Here is a 19190-nt window from a genome sequence, read left to right as displayed (position 1 = left end):
TCTAAAATATTCGGGTCAAATTTAGATCGAATGAAGAATATATATTTTTTGAATCGAATCGAATCGGAGGAAAAATATAAATTTTTTTAATACCCAACGCATACCCATCCCTAAAGATAACTAAACAAGTGTCGGGGGTTTTTGTCGGTTGCTTTCGTTTTTGGTGTAGCAGTTTTTGTTGCTTTTTTTTTTTTTTTTTTGGATATAATACAACGTTATTTATCCAAAAAAAAAAATATTCTATTCAATCCCATTTCAAATCACTCAAACAAGACGCTCATGTCTTGTTGCTAGTTACATCGCAAATACATGCAAACTTTTCTAAATGTTTTGGGTTTGAAAATGTCCATTATTGAATGATGATATTTCAAACAACAATTTACAACTCTTTTTTTTTTTAGTGATGATTTTACCCTAGAATATTGATACCTTAAGATAAATATCGATGTTCTTAGATATAGATATAAAAAATTGTAAGAGCATAATGTTACCCCTAAATTTATTAAAAAAAAAAGATAGGAATGGATTTGTAATGAACCGATGCGTTAATGTACTAAATAATTGAAATACCACTAAGGGCCTCAAATTACTAAAAATACACCCATGTACAGAATAGATCCAAAGTGCTTTATGTTGTATCGTTTGCATCCTATTGTAAAAAATAAAGATGAAAAAAATGAAGCAAATGCAATACAAAAAGACATGTAATGAAGGCTTAAAGAAGGCAAACAAGGTGAAAGACGTATAATTTTTTTTGTATTGCATTTGCTTCTTTTTTCATCTTTATTTTTTACACACCTCGTTTTCCAGCTGCATGCCCCAATCCCATTTTTTATATTTAACTTTGAAAATCTATTGCCCCTACCTAACCCCATTGGATACATAGGATAATGAAAATACCACTGTAAAAAAGGCAAAACAATTGACTAAACAGTGAATTTTAGTGGAAAAACCTTTATTTTTTAAAGGGATGCCACGAGAGAGAGAGAGAGAATAAAAGAAGAGAGTGGGGTATCATTTTCTGTTCACTTTTCTTTGTATCTCTCTCTTTTCCTTTTAGTCATCATCAATTATTTATGAACTGTAAGGAAAGGAAAATATGGTATAATTTTTTTCCTTGTGACCATTATTGGATTGAAATATGGTACTTTGCTTCTATCTGCAAGACCCTTTGACGCCTTCCTTTCCTTAATCAAACCTTTTTTTTTATTTCTTTAACAGAGACTGATGTCAGTTTTCAATTATGGGTGCTTTTGGTTTTCATTTTGTTGTTTCCAGGTTATGAAATGATTTGTTCACTTCAAGTCTATATCTTGTCTTTCCAGTTAAAGTTCTTCAGTTCCGTACACTGGTGAAAGGTTCGATTGTTTTGGGATGGCGACGTACTTTCATGGAAGCTCAGAATTCCAAGCTGCTGATGGGATGCAAACACTCTATCTCATGGACCCCAACTATGTTCACTGCTCCGATACACACCAAACAGCCGCCGCAGCCACTAAAATGTTCTTCTGGAACCCCACAAGTTTACCTCAAGCGCCACCGCCTAGTAACCATCACCGCTTCCTCGGTCTTCCTCTCCAAACACAGCCATCGGCTTCCATCAGATTGGTCGATTCCGATGATGCCCACCGTCCATCGCCTCTTCATGGTTTAGTCCCCGGTTTCCACTCTAACTTATGGGGCACTTCAAGTACTCTTGATCATCAAAATTCTACGGGAAGTAGCCATCCTCCTCAGGTTGTGTAGGCAGCAGCGGATAACTTGGGTGGACCCCACGATGCACGGGAGGGGTTTCATCGGCCGGTGGTGTCGCCTAGGCAAGGTTTGTCCCTGAGTCTGTCAGGCAATAACGTTGAAACGGGCATAACAGGGCAACAACAACAACCTCAAGTTCCAACGATGTCATTGGCGGATGACGTGAGAATATCGGGAAACTCGCCGTCGTCGGTTTCCATCATTTCGAATGGGATTTCCGGTGTCTCAAAGAGGCAATATCGGGACAAGTCAAAGCCACGAGCAAGAGTTTGGGAGAAGAGGAGTGGTTGGCTGGAAATACGGTGGAGGGTTCGAGACTAAGGTACGTGGATCATCAGCTCCGACAACAACGAGCGTTGCAGCAGCTGGGAATGGCCCAACACAATGCTTGTAGACCCCAAAGAGGATTGCCGGAGCGGGCTGTTTCCGTTCTTCGTGCTTGGCTTTTCGAGCACTTCCTTCACCCGTATGTAACTCCAAATTACAAATCCTCTAATTACACATCTTTATCAATATACATATTACCTTTAGCTCAATACGAAATCCATTGAACTTTGTTCCCAGGTATCCTAAAGATTCAGACAAACAATGCTTGCCAAACAAGCAGGGCTTACAAGAAGCCAGGTAAGTATTATGTGCATGCATGCTCTCACTTCAATCTGCATATATATTGTTCTTCTTTGATCATTATTCTTTGGTCAAATTATGGGTTTGGCCCCTTTACATTATAATATCATTAGTTAATCTAAATAATTAACATCTTAATTATTTAATTAAGATATAAGAACATTAGTCAAATTCATATCATCATCATCATGTGTCTGAGATCGATTATAATGTCAATATTTCAAGAGCGTGAAGACTGATAGGTTGAGATTAAATCTCAAATTTGATAATAATAGATGGACCAAATCATAATTTGAGGTTCTATTTTTTATTCATCAAACAATTGAACTCGGAATGCAGGTGTCAAACTGGTTCATAAATGCTCCAGTTCGGCTTTGGAAGCCAATGGTAGAAGAAATGTACATGGAGGAAGTGAAGGAACAAGAAAAGAAGGCCAACGAGGCTGCGCAAAAGGAGTCCAGGTCTAGCTCCAATGGCCAGCAGGGGAGTGTCTCGTTTATGATCGATCAAGTCAAAACTCAATCCCAGACTGATCAATTTTCCAATTCCACCATCTCCACATCTCCCATGGAAGGCTCCTTTCTGCCACAAACAGCCTTCGATCTCATCGGATCGACCGACAGCTCAAAGAAGACTGAAAAAGCCAAGGGGTACCGTTGATGACATGCAGAACTCCCCTAGTAGTATCCTTTCCATGGACATGGAGATGAAGCAAGGTGAAGAAAGGATGAACAAAAACACTTACTTGTTTCCAGTGGGAACCGAGAATCCCGACGATGGATTCGCAACATATGATCCAATGGGCGATATCGGGAGGTTCGATCCGAACCAGCTGACACCGATGTTTCATGGAAACAGTGTTTCTCTCACCCTCGGTCTTCCCCATTGTGACAATTATCCGTCACTCTCGGGGAACATTCAGGTAGGAAGAAGGTTAGAATTAGGGGCACCCGAATTTCATTCTACCACCTTCGAGATGCAAAACAGGAAAAGATTTGAAGCACATTTGTTGCCGGATTTTGTGGCATGAAAACGAGACCAAACTTCACATGGCATTCACTTGGAGTTCCATTGGCTGAGATCTTTAAACCATGACACTGAGTAAATGAGCATGCACAGAAAAAAGCCGAGGAACAGGAAAATAACCTTTATTTCTATTTATATCATGTTTGCTCGCCTGTAAAGGAAAGATGGATAGTTTATATATAGTTCGTATATATTCTTACGTAGTTTAGGCTTGAATTAGAAAGTCTGAGCATTATATATCCTATTGATATAATTCGAGATTTTTGATATATATGGATCTGCAAAATGTTATGGGGTGTATACGATTGATAGTTCAACTTAACTATTGTTGAGAGTTGCTGCGTATGGTATAGCAGTCCCATGGAAGCTCCTGTGCGTGCGTGTGTATAGGATGGTTAAAGATGATTCTAGAGGCTGTTAGTTACAAGAATGGTATTACTAATTGTGTAACAGAATTCTGTTGAGAAGTTTTTTCAAGCTTGATAAAGATGTTATATAAGCTGAAAGAATGTAAGCATGAAGAGTATTAATTTTCTGATTCAATAAAGAAATTACACAAGTTTTGAAGGAATTTTCCAGCTTCTCAACATGGTATCAGTCGCTTTTGGTCCTGGAGCGTTCTGCTAAGCTGCGATGGTGCTATTTGCGGATTCGTCTTCCTCACAAGTTCGGATGTTCACTAACAAACGAGTGAATGACGTACTGGACGAGACAAACTTCCTGTTATGGAAGCAACAGATCCTGCTCACCGTGCGCAGTCACCGTCTCGAACGGTTGTTGAACGGCACTCTACCAGCTCCATCAGAAACGGTTGTCAATGAGCATGGCGACATAGTGGTGAATGAAGCTCATGAAGACTTTGTGGCACAAGACAGTGCGCTTGCGTCCTGGCTTCTCTCTACGATCAGTGCTCCATTGCTGCCACAATTTGTGGGTGCCGAGTCGGCTGCCGCAGTCTGGAACACGGTCCTGCAATTCTTCGCCAATCGGTCCACGACTACTGTCATGAATCTTCACTACAAACTTCAGTCCATGAAGAAAGGTGATGACTCGATTCGAGTTTATCTCACCCGATTCAAAGAGATCTGCGACGCCCTTGCTTCGTGTGGGAGCCCAGTGTCTCAAGTCGAGCATATTGTGAGCATCCTTAAAGGCTTGCCACGAGAGTATCAGCCGTTTATGGCCGTAATTACAACCACCCGTGAGTCACTCTCGTTAGATCAGGTTTATTCCATGCTGGTCGACGCCGAGACTCAGATTGCTGGGTTTGACTCTCAGTCTGAGAGCTTTCCAATGAGTGCGCATATGGTTCAAGGAAGGTCTGTGGCTGCTTCGATTGAGTCAACTCGTAGGGGACGGTCTGGTGGTCGAGGTCGTGCCCGCCTTCAATGTCAACTCTGTGGCAAGAATGGGCATTCGGTCGATCGATGTTGGTACAGATTTGATCGCGACTTCCCTGGGGTCAATGCGGTGTCTGGTTCGTCACAGTCCAGAGATGAATCGGGTGCTGCTAATTGTGTGCTTCTTGATTCATCAGGATGTGCTCGTTGTAGTGGTAAGACTGGTTCTAATCTTCCTCAAACACACATGGCTTCAGGTGAACAGTGGGTTATTGATTCTGGTGCGACCCATCACGTAACTCCAGATGCCTCCAAGGTGATGAACTCCTCCGAGTGTACTGGACCAGGTAAACTTCTAATAGGCAATGGTGTTTCTCTAAGGGTAAACTCGGTTGGTTCTTCTGTTTTACATGCTTCTCCTCAGAAATTAATTTTGAGCAATCTTTTGCATGTACCAAGAATAACGAAGCATTTACTTTCTATGTCCAAGCTTGCTAAGGATAACAATGTCTTCCTATAATTTCATGCTGATGAGTGTTTTGTTCGGGATGAGATTACTGGTGCTGTGATGCTTCGAGGGCAGCAGCGTGAAGGACTTTATATGTTTGCTATAGAACTTACAGTTACTTCATGTAATAAAGCTGAAGTTCATAATGTTGTCGCTTCTAGTATGTTTGAACTTTGGCATAGGAGATTAGGACATCCTGCCTTTCAAACACTAAAAGATGTGTGTACTTCGATCAATGTCAATATTTCAAAAGCTCTTAATTCCACTTGTGTTGCCTGTTGCATGGGAAAGAGCCACAAGATGCCCTTTGATTCTTCTACTACAGTTTATAGCAATCCTTTTCAACTAGTTTATACCGATCTTTGGGGTGCTGCACATGTTCCCTCCTGTGGCTATCGGTACTACGTTTCATTTGTAGACGCATGCACACGCCATACTTGGGTTTACATACTCAAAAATAAGTCTCAGGCTCTTGATGCATTTCGGTTATTTCAATCAATGGTTGGAACTCAGTTTTCTTTGACCATTAAATCAGTTCAAAGTGATTAGGGAGGTGAATATAGGCAGTTGTCATGTGAGCTGACTCGTGCAGGTATCTCCCATCGAGTCACATGTCCGCACTCCTCTGAACAAAATGGCGTTGTAGAATGGAAGCATCGCCATTTAATCGAACTGGCTCTTGTGCTACTTGCCCAGGAAGCCCTTCCATTCAGATTTTGGTCTTATGTTGTGGCCACAGCAGCACATTTAATAAACCGGTTACCAACAAGGGTGTTAGGTAACATCTCACCATTTGAAAAATTATTTGGATCCAAACCTAACTACAAGTCACTACGCATGTTTGGTTGTCGGTGTTTTTCTCATTTGAGGCCGTTTCAACAACACAAGCTAACGTTTCACTCTTCTCCGTGTGTGTTCTTGGGTTACAACTCCCAGCACAGAGGATTTCAGTGTCTTGCTCAGGATGGTAGAGTGTATATTTCGAGACATGTCAAATTTGATGAAGATGTGTTTCCGTTTACAGAGAAACAACAATCTGGTTGTATATCTGATAACCGTGCGTGGCAATCGGCACCTTTACCGATTGTGTCAAACCGAGTACACGCAAAGGATGTGGCTGAACCTTCAATACATTCTCACACGTCTTCGTATATGCATGAAGACTCTAGTAGTCAACATGATGTGGGTTCCAGTGTACAAGGTGCTGCTGATAATTTAGCTGAACAAGCAGCACAGCTGAGTCTCAAGATACTGTATATACCCAGCTATCTCCTGCAGCGCCTGAGCATCTAACTAATGATCACATGCAGGCTGCTCCTGAGCAAAATCTGACATTGCCAAATCAGCATCCCATGTTAACAAGGAGCAAGTGCGGGATCTTTAAGCCCAAGGCATTTGTTAGTTCCTTGAATGACTCTCTTCCTACATCCATTGATGAAGTGATGAAGTCTAAAGAATGGAGTGCAACAGTTCATGCTGAACTCACTGCACTTCAGAACAATAACACATGGACGCTTGTGAAGCTACCTGAAGGGCGAACCACGGTAGGTTACAAGTGGCTCTTTAAGATAAAGCATAATTCTGATGGGTCCGTGGAACGATACAAGGCACGACTGGTGGCTAAAGGGTACTCTCAGGTGCCCGAGAAAGATTTTAAGGAAACCTTCAGTCCTGTTGTTCGATTCTCCACGCTGAATGTCGTCCTTGCTCTTGTCGTATCTGGAGGCTGGTCATTGAGACAGGTGGATGTCAACAATGCATTCCTTCACGGTGATTTGCATGAAGAAGTATACATGCATCAGCCACCTGGTTTCGAGCAATACACTCCCGATGGTGGTAAGTTAGTTTGCAAGCTTCAAAAATCTTTGTACGGTCTGCGTCAAGCACCACGAAACTGGCATGCTAAGTTGAAGAACAATGTGCTTCATCTTGGTTTCAAGGAGTCCAGAGCCGATGCTTCTCTGTTTGTTTTAACAGAAGATGGAGTATCGACTTATGTTTTAGTTTACGTTGATGATATAATAGTCACAGGACAGTCGTCGGATGGAATTGAGAAAGTGGTGCTGCTATTGAAAAATCAGTTTGCCTTAAAAGACTTAGGTGAGTTGCATTACTTCTTAGGTATTGAAGTAAAACGATGTGATCAATTGTTGTTTCTTAGTCAAAAACAGTACATATTGGAACTACTTGAGAAGGCGCGAATGGTCAAAGCTACATCCACAGCTACTCCCATGGTTGCTTCGTTCAAGATGAATAAGGATAAAGGACACTTGCTTGCTGATGCTCGTGAATTTCGCAGTTTGGTAGGTGGTCTACTCTATGTTTGTCACACAAGGCCTGATATTGCCTTCAGTGTGAACAAGGTGGCCCAGTATATGAATGCTCATCGAGAGCAACACTTACTTGCTGCTAAGCGCATTCTACGTTACCTGGCAGGGACACTGAACTATGGTCTTGCATTTGTACCAGGTAGATTACAAGTTTCAGCCTTCTCGGATGCTGACTGGGGGGGTTGTGCTGATGACAGGAGATCAATGTCTGGTCACTGTGTTTTTATTGGAGACAGTCTCGTGTCATGGAATGCAAAAAAACAAAAGGTAGTTTCCCGGTCTACCATGGAAGCTGAGTATAGGAGTCTTGCGGATGCTGCAGCAGAGGTAGCGTGGGTCGATGCTTTGCTTGCTGACTTGAAAGTGCCACGTGATAAGCAGTCCACTATATGGTGCGACAACACGAGTGCAATTTCTCTAAGTGCTAATCTCGTATATCATTCGCAGCCCAAACATGTGGACTTAGATGTTCATTTTGTCCGAGAAAAAATTGCAGCAAATCAGCTCTATGCGAGCTATGTTCCTGCAGCTCATCAAGCTGCTGATGGTTTGACCAAGCCATTGTCAAAATCAGCATTTATTTGCTTTCGTGATAAGCTAAAAGTTTGGTTGATTGCTGAAGACGAGAAGAAGTAGGGAGAATGTTGAGAGTTGCTGCGTATGGTATAGCAGTCCCATGGAAGCTCCTGTGCGTGCGTGTGTATAGGATGGTTAAAGATGATTCTAGAGGTTGTTAGTTACAAGAATGGTATTACTAATTGTGTAACAGAATTCTGTTGAGAAGTTTTTTCAAGCTTGATAAAGATGTTATATAAGCTGAAAGAATGTAAGCATGAAGGGTATTAATTTTCTGATTCAATAAAGAAATTACACAAGTTTTGAAGGAATTTTCCAGCTTCTCAACAACTATGCATCTTATGTGTTTTCTCCTCAATTCGGAGTTTTGATATGTCTCGTAAAGCATTTTATATTCAATTTAAACTCAGAATTATACAGGTTTTATATGTTATTTACATGGACATATTTATTAATTTCAAATAATAATATTTAAATTTGGATATTTTATAATTTAAAATGTTTTAGATCACGATAAAATTAGATTTATATATAGTACAATATTTGTTTCAATATCATAAACTAATTTGATTCTCATTTAGATGATAGTATAAGATATGTAGAATTTTGTTCAATGTGTTATTTTAAATGTAAAGGATAGAGATAAAATCATTTTTCTAATGCAGTTAACCTAGGGCGGCAACATGTACATTTTAGATCTAAAATTTCTTCTATTATTTATTTATTTTATTAATTGCGTCCGTCCTGAAATTTTATTTATATCTATTATATACATTTCTAAAAAATATTTCTGCATCCACTATTGTTCTAATCTAATATTATGAACAAAGGAACATAAATGTGAAGCATGTTTTTGTTCAATGTAGTTTACCCTTGTAATAATGCAGTATATAAATGCATTGTTGACATTGTTGCTATGAGCTGTGACTGTGAAGGAAACAGAGCAACCAATGGAAAAAACAGGTGAAGCGAGTTGGAGTGAGCAAGTAGAGGATCCGGTGGCTTCCGGAGACACTCAAGCTGCTAGCAGTCACCTCGAAGACCTCATCTCCGAACCCCAAACCGCATCGTCCTCATCGTCTTCCGACGAACTCCGATTAACCTCTGCTCTCTCCTACTTAGCTTCCCTCTATTTCTCCATCGGCTTCTCCCTTAAATCCGATGAACTCTCTTCTCAAACACCGTGCTCACTCTTCAAGGCACCAGTTTTCTTTGTTTATCTTTCTTGTTTGTGTAAATGGTAGTAATTTCAAGGCTAAATTCCATGCCTTTCGTTTTTCTGAACTCCAGTTTGGGGCTGAAAAACAAGGACTTGAAGGATGAATCTTTAACGTTACCTAATACTGCAAATGAGAAGAACCCTTTGACTCATGGTTCAACTCAATATAATGTTTCTAACTTTCTATTGTGGCATAGTGTGATGGGAAAACTTAATATCTTACTATTTAGTTTTATTTTCATTCTTTGTTGATATCTTGCAACTTACCATTATTTTAATATTCCATTTTTTTAAATTTATTTTGTTTAAAAATGTTAATTCAACATTGGCAATTGATGAATAACATGAAAACCCTTTTCCACTAATGTAATTTTCATGTATCACCGACAAATAATTTTTGAACAAATTATTGCTTGATTAATTAATTAATTAATTTAAAAACAAATAAATTGAACAATATCATGACCAATAGCAATAATATTTGTTCCGTTACAATAATGTTTTTAAATCCAGTCATTTTTGTGTTTTACTATAATTTGTGTACATTTAAAAAAATCATGATTACGATATCTATAACGGTCGAAATAATATCCATTATGTTTATAATTACAATAAACACGTCATAATAGAAAATATGACAATAACTGTACGTAATTTAAATCAACGATGACGATGGTCGTGGTCGTTCCGGAGAGTTTACATCGAAGAGGATTGTGACTAGTGTTTGGCGCACATGGGGATATGAGGAGAAGTGAAACTTGCATACAATAAGTATCTTTTGTGGTGGTAAGGAGGACCCAGCAATTGAAGTGTACATGAAACGTAAATCTTAACAAAAGGAGAAGCTTATTTAAATATTCCGTTATCTTTTCATTATGATAAAAAGTACAAAGCAAATCAAAATAACAAAACATCCTTTCCTTCCTTATTTATCATCTGCCGTATGTATAAATATAGCATTTTTATTTTGGAAGATCTTCAATGAAAATAAGCTTTTTAGTACGGTTTTTCACCAATGACATTGCCTGCAGGGTAATGAAAGTTCCGCCATTGTTGCATGTCACCTTAGCACAACCGAGACGAACTGAGTTACGCCAAACCACTTGAGTGTAACGTCTGCAAACCTTGCCTGAAGCACAACTGTTGGAGACGTAATCGTAGTCGGCACCCTCATTAACCCACACTGTTACGGCATCGGTGCCCGATAGGTCGCCGCTGCTCCAGGCAAGGTTCTCACCGTAAGATCTGTTGGAAATATGGACTACAAAAGCACACAGTTAGCACTGATAGGAAAGATAAAAAATAATGTAAAAGGAACAGATTCGTAAATCGTGTCGTGGTAAAATCACTGCCTTAGAAACGAATTCGTCCCGATGTGTGTAATCGTTGCAGTAGGCGGACCGTCTCTCGAGGTTAACACGGTCGCTTCGAATTCCGTACACCCGAAACCGGAGTGGACTACTGATGATATTGCACTTCTGATCGGAAAGCACACAGAGAACAAGTGTAGAAAACATTTTGAGAGTGAATTGTGAATGTTGAGAGTGAGTTGAAAAGCTGAATTCAGTTATCTATTTATAGGCTAGAAATAGGGTTAAAATCGTCCATATAAAATCAGGATTAAAACCCTTCTTTGTAACAGCTGAAACATCTAGATGAATCTGACTCAGACATAGTCCAGGTTCATTGCATCATTATTCAGCTATTATAACTCCTGAAATTATATCATGTAACTCCTGAAATTATATCATGTAACTCCCGAAATTATATCATGTAACTCCCGTAACTCATGATATTAACAACTTGTCTCCTCTGTACAAAGCTGGAAATTAGTTTAGATATATCTTAACGTTTTTTTATTTAATTTAGGAAAAACTATTTAATTTATGATAACTCATAAATTAGCTGTTATCATTCGAATTTAAACAGTCCTCAGCAGTCTATAAATATCAGTTGAAATCTTTCACATTTTCCATTTGATTCTTTCAAAGAGAAATTCCTCAAGAATTTTCTCTAAAAAGATAGTATCCGCACGGATGTGTCGAAGACACGTATTACCACGACCACGAGAGTCGAGCCGAGTTGAGATGAGACAGACGACGGTGGCAACAATGCGCAAGAGTCCCCCTTATTCTCTTTCACTCAACAAGGAAGTGAGAAATTCAAACCTTAAATACCCATTCCCAATAGTATTTTCAATACTATGTGGGATTGAACATTACCAACAAGGTCCACCAGAGTGCACAAGGCTACAATCAGCAATGCTCTGATTAACATAGCTCTGTGCATAGGCAGCCACGGTGTTGTCCCAAGTTATAGGTTCAACGCCGACAGCTGCTCGAGCTGCGTTTGTGAGCGTCGAGGTAGTCTTGTGGCTAGTTTTGGGCATGGGAGGGAAAGACCAAGGCTAAGGCCATGGCCATGAGATAAGTAAGGGCTAGGGAAAACTCCATTTGAGATTAGATTCTATTAGGATAAAGCAATTAAGAGAAGATGAAGTATGAGGTGTATATTATGCGTTTTAATGGAGGAATTTATAGACAGTTATTATGTTGTCTGTTGAATGTTCAAATTAGGTTACCCTTCCAAGAATTGTTCTTTAATATTTAAGATATTTTCTTGAAATAAGAACCATTAGCGTTTAGAGCTGTTTTTCGCAATTTGGTTATATTATTTGCCGATTTTGTTATTTTAGAAAGTAATGGGAAGATGGTTTATTTTAAGGGTAAATTACACCAATCATCACTGAATTTTACTATCTACTATTTCACTCATTGTACTTTAAATACGTTCAATTTACTCACTGAACTTAATACATTTGGTTTTTTGGTCACTTCGTATTTTTCTCACTAATGGCATTATAAATTGACTGTTATATAAATGCAAAACAACCTCACCTTGGTGAAAATTTTGTTTCTTTTAAATGACGTCGTTTTAACACCATTAACTATTTAACGACGAAGTGACCAAAAAATCAAATATATTAAGTTTAGTGAGAAAATTGAACGGGTTTAAAGTACAATGAATGAAATAAGAAAAAAAATAAAATTAAGTGATAATTAATGTAATTCTCCCTCATTTTAATAGGAAATTGCATGTACCTCATGAAAGCCGCCTCATTTGTAATACTCAAACACGTAATGCTATTTACTGTATGAATTAGTCATAGTTTTTACTACAAAACACACATATATGTATTTGTTGTGTCTATACTTTTATTATTCTTTTTGAACCACACTGCAACTAGATAGGACACTAGGCTTTTCAAAATCAAAATTATATACACTGGTGAAATGAATTACGTTTAAATTAAATTAATTATAAATTTGTTTTTCTTTGATGACTATGAAAATTTATGTTTTCTTTTATCAAACCAAAATATAGTTAGAAATTATAAGACTAAATATAAAAAATGTTGTAAAAAAATATAAAGACAATCGTTCTATATAAATAACAAAAAAATTGATAAATATCTCTAAATGAAGAAAAGAAATTAAACATAAAAAAATCATAACACAACTTAAAACTGTCTATGAAAATAACGATATAATGTCATCTGATTGATTGAACTAATTTAATATATATATATATATATATATATTTCCCAACTTAAATTTTATTTCTATTATCAGTTTGATACTAAACTTTATTAATAAAAATAAATGTCTAAATTTGATTTTTTTTTATTTAAATTAACATATGGATTTAATTTTTTTATTCAAATTAATTAAAAAATCGTATGATTCAAATTGGCTAAAAAGTAATATGTATAATTTTATACCATGAAACCAAATAGATATACTAATTTGATCAAGATATCAGAGTTTACGGTGGTCCAAAAAAATGTAAAGTATATTTACCATTCTTTTAATATTCTATTTCAACTATTAAAAATGAACTTTATCTAAACCTAGTTGCTTTAAAAAAAAAACTAAATTGTTGTAATTATCATGTACTACCAATGGATAATTTAGCACAAATTGTTGTTTGATTAATGAAATAATGCATTTGTACGGTGAATTCACGACGAAGTTTTCGGTAATCATAAGTATTGTTAAAAAATTCATCATTATTGAAGTGATTTCTTATTCGATGATCTAGGGCTTCTGTTTTAAAGAAAGTATGGTTTGTGGAATCAATATCAATCATTGTTTAGGGTTAGGGATTGATATAATTCAAGTCAGATTAGATTTGTAGTATTCTAACTTAATCTGAAAAATAAATTCATCCATTCACATCCGACTTAACTCGCGTTCAGGAAGGTCCCATTCAATCCGAAATCTGACCTAATTTTTTAAGTCAAGACTCACACCTACACCTGCACCATACATACATACTGGGCAAAATCCAATTATATTGTATAAAATTCTTTTAGTTTTACACATTTTTAGAATTATTGGATGATGAAAATTAAAGTTTGAGATTATATATATATATATATATATAATAAGAAGATATTCAATAGGGAAAAAACAATGAGTTAGTTTCAGTCTTTGATTCCCTCAATCCAATGATCCTGAAAAGGTATAAAACTAAAAATAAATTTGTAGAGTGTGAGTGTATCATAACCCAACCTCTAATTTTTCTCATCACATGGTCTTAAAAATGTAAAACTAAAAGAGTTTTACAAAGTATAGTTGGACCTGTCCATATATATATATATAAAACTCTTAGTAGGTAAAATAAGAACCTAATTGAAAAATAAAATAGAAATGCGCATTATTACAATTATTCCTAAATATATAAGAGATAATTATAATATTATGTCGAGTTAGATTTTTTCACCTTAAACCTTAACACAACCTCATTCTTCAAAAAAAAACCTTATCCAAACCTAAATATTTATTTTAAAAATAAAAATTTGACTCGATCAATTCTAATCAAATTAAAACTCATCAAGTCCGAATGAAATGATCCTATCTATATACGTTGTGATTGAATTATCCAAAAAAAAAATTGTCGCATCATTTTGAAAGATTCTTACCCAAAACTAAATGACAACATCATTATTGACATTTGAGTATATTTTATATTTATCATGTCATCAATTGTTAAAATAGTTAATAAAAACACTAAAACAATCTATAAAATCAAAGTTCATATATCAATTCATTAGCAAAAAATCTTTAAATATCAACTTAAAAGAATAGGCGTGATTCATGTTTCAAGTATATATTGAAGCCTTAAAAGTAATTAAAAATATTTAAAAGTTATAATGACTAATTACGAACATAATTAGTCCAATTCCAACTTATTTACCTAAGAATATAAGAATAATTGGAACGTTAATTACGTTTAATTATGAGATCAATCAAATACAATGTTAACCTAAACATGTCATCATATGCTCTGCTATCAGTGTAAATACACCCTTAATTTTTATTACTTTTAAATTTTATGTATCGTTCTTAAAATGTCTCTTGGCAAAGAAAAAAAATAAAAATAAAAAAAGACTATTCAAAGTAGATATATTTCATTATCTTTCATTATAGTAAAATTATAATAGCAAATCAAAATACATTCATTCCTTATTATTATATGCCATGCATAGGCTGATCAGCACACACGTACACTCAACAATTTTATTGTAGATAATTAAGTTGATTTGGAATATTTTAACCAAAATGAGCATTTTAGTAAGGTCTTTGGCCGCGGATATTGCCTGCAGGAGCATAGTTGCAGATAATGAAAGTTCCACCATTGTTGCACCTCACCTTAGCACAGCCGAGACGAACCGAGTTACGCCAAACCACCTGCGTGTAATGCCCGCAGACCCTGCCCGATGCACAGCTGTTGGAATTGTAGTCGTAGTAGGCTCTCTCATTAACCCACAATCTTACCGCATCGGTGCCGGATAGGTCACCGCTGCTCCATGCAAGGTTTTCGCCATACGGTCCACCGGAGTGCACAAGGTTGCAGTCACGAATGCGCTGATTAGCATAGTTTCGTGCATAATTGGCCACGGTGTTGTCCCAAGTCATAGGGCCAACGCGGACGGCTGCTCGAGCTCGGTTGTGAGCGTCAAGGTAGTCTTGCGGTGAGTTTTGGGCGTGGGAAGGAAGGACCAAGGCTAAGGCCATGAGACAAGTAAGAGCTAGAAAGGAAACCTTTGAAAACTCCATTCGAGATTATTACAACGAAGAGGAATTGAAGTGAATTTTACGTGTTTTTGATGGATGTATTTATAGACAATATTTTGGCAGTTGAATGTTCAAAGTAGTTTACATTTCAATAATTCTTCTTTTTATATATGTTTATAAGTTTTCAAGTAATTCATAATTTAAAGCAACTAATTAAATTATACTAAAATATACTCATTGGCTACAATTCACAAAATCAAATCAAATTGTTACTTGATCATAATATTTATATTATATCATAATTAATGTAATGATCCAATTATATATATATATATATATTAATTTACTATTAACTCTCTGTCCCTAATTAATCATATTCATATGAGAATACTATTATATGTTTAAGTCTATTTTGATCCACAATTTTTAAGACTATACAACACAAGTTGTACTGATTGACTTTTGAATAAAAATTGATTTATTACGCTAAAAATGTATAGTTTATAACAAATTAAATTATCACAAAAGATATAAATAATTAAACATGTCATTAGGGGCGGAGCTAGAAAAATTGTTTTAAAATGTCAAATTTAAATAAAATTTATTTTAGAGTCTAAATTTAGAAATTATATGAAGAATTTTTTTTCAACTATATAAAATTTATTTTAGAGTCTAAAATTTAGAAATTATATGAAGAATTATATTGGAGGGGCGGACCCAAGCCTAGGCCTACCTGGGCCATGTCCCCTATGAGTAAATTACTTATTGAATCACTTCGTAATTATTTACTTTTTATTTTGGTCATATAATTATTATTTATTTTAAATCACATTTAATTTACGTTTTGATTTTGTTTTGGTCACTCATCTTTAAAAATTTAGCAGTGATGTTATTGTGTCATCATAAGATAATGTCATATTATGATTGGAAAATAATTAAAAATTTTCATGTTAACATCGTTAATTTTTTTAATTGTGAGTGATCAAATAGAACCAAAATGTAAGATTAACTATGATTTTTAAAAAAAAAATAGTTGAGTGAACAAAACATAAATTAAGTAAAAGACAGGTGACAAAATAGTTATTTTATCTTAAATAAAAAACATGTATGAATTATGTTAAAATTATATTCATCCATTTAATATTTTTTCTAGATTTAATCTATATATATATATATAATTGTTTTATATTTTAAAATCTATATAAAATGAATTAAAAACACGAAAAGTATAAATAATATAATATAATATATAATATAATATAAATACATTTATAACAAAATATTATGCAAACTAATATATTAGAGTTGAATAAATGAAAAAAAATAGAGTTGAATACCTTAAAATAATTATGTATATCCATTCATAGATATCCACAGTTACTTGACCTAGTTAAATTCTTATGATATGATGTAATCTTATTGACAGAATCAATCATATTTTTTTAATATATTCTATATTAACATAACACAGAAATCAACTAATTTATCCAATGGTAATTTGTCTCTCAATTTAATTTTTTAAATAAAATGAGATTTGGGTTGAATTTGTGCATGTATACGTAAGAATTGAATTGAATATGAGAGTCATCCGTGTCCACGTTTCTGCAAAAACTTATCTTCCACTCGTGTATTTCCTTTTCTCTATTTCATTTTGCTACTGAAACCCTAATTTTTTACACGGCGGCTTCCTCCTTTTGGCTGCCTCGTGTCTGCTACCAGATTAATTTTTATCCTCCGTCATTGTCACTTGAAAAACAAAGTAAACAACATTAATTTATTACTTATTCATAAAATATATGTAACGCGAAACAGGTGCTGATGCACCAAGTTTCTATAGGGATCAAGTGTATCTTTGTTGTGTTAAAAAATAGTTAAATTTAGTTTGATGTGTTAAAAAATCACATACCCATTATTTGTAAGAAAATAATATTAAAATTTTGAACTTCCATTCTTAAATTTATGAATTCTTAAATTTTGAACATTTCGTGTCTTAAATTTATGGATTCTTAAATTTTGAACATTTCGTGTCGTTAGATCAAATCTGATCCAAATGGTTTAGGTTTAGGTTTAAGGAAATTTAGGGTTTTACCCTAAACACGTGCTAAGCCCCGCTGCCTCCACGCGCATGTGGTCCTTTGTTTGTGAGATGCGTGTGCCAAGCTCCCATCTCTTGAAGTCGTTACCGTTAGGCATGGCAATGGGCCGGGTTGGGATTTTGGGTCACCCGACCCGAGAAGAAAGGATTCTCCACCCGTGACCCGACCTGATTCGAAGAAATTAAAGTTTCACCCGACCCGACCCAAAAAATATGACTTAGAAACTCGACTCGACCCGAAATAATTAAAAAAATAAATTTTTATTCAATAAAAATAGTGATTTAATTGAAAAAAATTATATATAGAGGGGAAATATTGTAATTATCCCTAAATATATAGGTAAAATTATATATATTTTTCGGGTCGGGTCAGATTTTTTCACCCTAAACTCGATCCGAACTGTGCATTAAAAAAACCCGACCTAAACCCGTATTTTTTAAAAAACAAATCCGACCCTATCGAGTCGGGTCGGATCGAAACCCGTCGAGTTCGGGTTGAGTTGCATCCCTAGTTACCGTCACCACCGAGACATCCGTCGGTCACCATCACCACAGGGAAACGAAAAGGGCCTCAGGGTAAAATATTTATCCCGTCCTTTTCATGAGATCACTGCCGCCTATAGGGCTTTGTCCTTGGTGTTATCTCCTCCTCTGTTAGAGCACACAAAGCCAAGAAAGGTAAAAAATAAATAAAGGAAATCAAAGATCATATTTACCATTCCATGCAACCAAAAATATGTTAAAAAAAGAAGATGTTCTTTCACTCTAAAAGAAGGAAACTTGAAAAAGAAAAACAAAGGAGATTGTTACCTTTGAAAGTCTCTAGATTTTCTCACCGAAGCAAGGGAACCACTCTCCACCGAAGGTAACACCTTGCATGTTCATAAATCGGGTTAGAGAGGCTTGAAGGGTCACGAAAGAGAACTTTTCCTATTAGGTTTTATGATTTTCGAAGCTTTTTGGGTGATTTGGGGCTAAGATCGAGTCGTTTTAGGTCCTAGGCTTGAAAAGGGGTGTTTTCTGACTTAGTTTGGTCATCGTGGCCATGCTTATAGTGGCCGGAGTGAGATTCAATTCATCTCCACGGTGGAGAGATGGAGGAGAGAGGGGAGAGTTGAGAGAAACTTTAGTTTCTCTGTTTGGCAAAAAACAGAAATGGTGCAAATGAGAGGGGAATAGCCATTTTCGCCTAATTTTGGGTTTACATACCTAGCGTCAAACGACATCGTTCAGGGGGATAGGCCCGTTTCAGCGTTTGGTTTAACTACTTCCTCGTTCATTTGTATTTTGTAACCTTTTGATTTAGTCACTAAATGCAATGTTTTAGTCATTTTACTTTGAACTTCAAATTTTATTTGGCATACATTTTAGTCGTCACCCATGCTTTTACATGTTTTGGTCGAATATTTGATATGACCCTTAAATTTTAGATTCAATACATTTTATTCCTTAACTTGTTGTGCGTTAGAAAATGTAATATTCATGCTTTAGGTCCTCCTAGGTTTATTGAATATTTGTTCTGGTCACTGATTAATATGATTACTACGTGGAATAAAACTTATTGATTAGTCCCTATAGTTCCACCCTAGTTCTGGTTTAGTCTACTAATCCTATTTACTTAATATCCATGCTTG

The 19190-nt window shown here is 35.9% G+C and overlaps 2 protein-coding genes and 1 pseudogene across 2 annotated transcripts; 1 reads left to right on the top strand and 2 right to left on the bottom strand.

Annotated features, from left to right (window-relative positions):
- Positions 1–1349: 1349 nt before the first annotated feature.
- Positions 1350–3412, top strand: LOC120155530 (annotated as a pseudogene).
- Positions 3413–10343: 6931 nt separating this feature from the next.
- Positions 10344–11859, bottom strand: LOC120155529 (pathogenesis-related protein 1-like). The gene is made up of 2 exons (XM_039167063.1): positions 11608–11859; positions 10344–10642 (listed from the first exon to the last, which is right to left on the bottom strand). Exons 1-2 carry the CDS (start codon positions 11768–11770, stop codon positions 10344–10346), a joined length of 462 nt encoding a protein of 153 aa, XP_039022994.1. The 5' UTR covers positions 11771–11859.
- A 3001-nt stretch (positions 11860–14860) lies between these two features.
- LOC120155503 (pathogenesis-related protein 1-like) lies at positions 14861–15553 on the bottom strand. The gene has a single exon (XM_039167043.1). It carries the CDS (start codon positions 15501–15503, stop codon positions 15015–15017), a length of 489 nt encoding a protein of 162 aa, XP_039022974.1. The 5' UTR covers positions 15504–15553; the 3' UTR covers positions 14861–15014.
- Positions 15554–19190: the final 3637 nt, after the last annotated feature.

The sequence above is a fragment of the Hibiscus syriacus genome, unplaced genomic scaffold, assembly GCF_006381635.1.
Source record: "Hibiscus syriacus cultivar Baekdansim isolate YM2019G1 unplaced genomic scaffold, ASM638163v2 tig00111193_pilon, whole genome shotgun sequence".
Taxonomy (NCBI): Eukaryota; Viridiplantae; Streptophyta; class Magnoliopsida; order Malvales; family Malvaceae; genus Hibiscus; species Hibiscus syriacus.
This window is presented reverse-complemented; position numbering and strand designations above follow the sequence as displayed.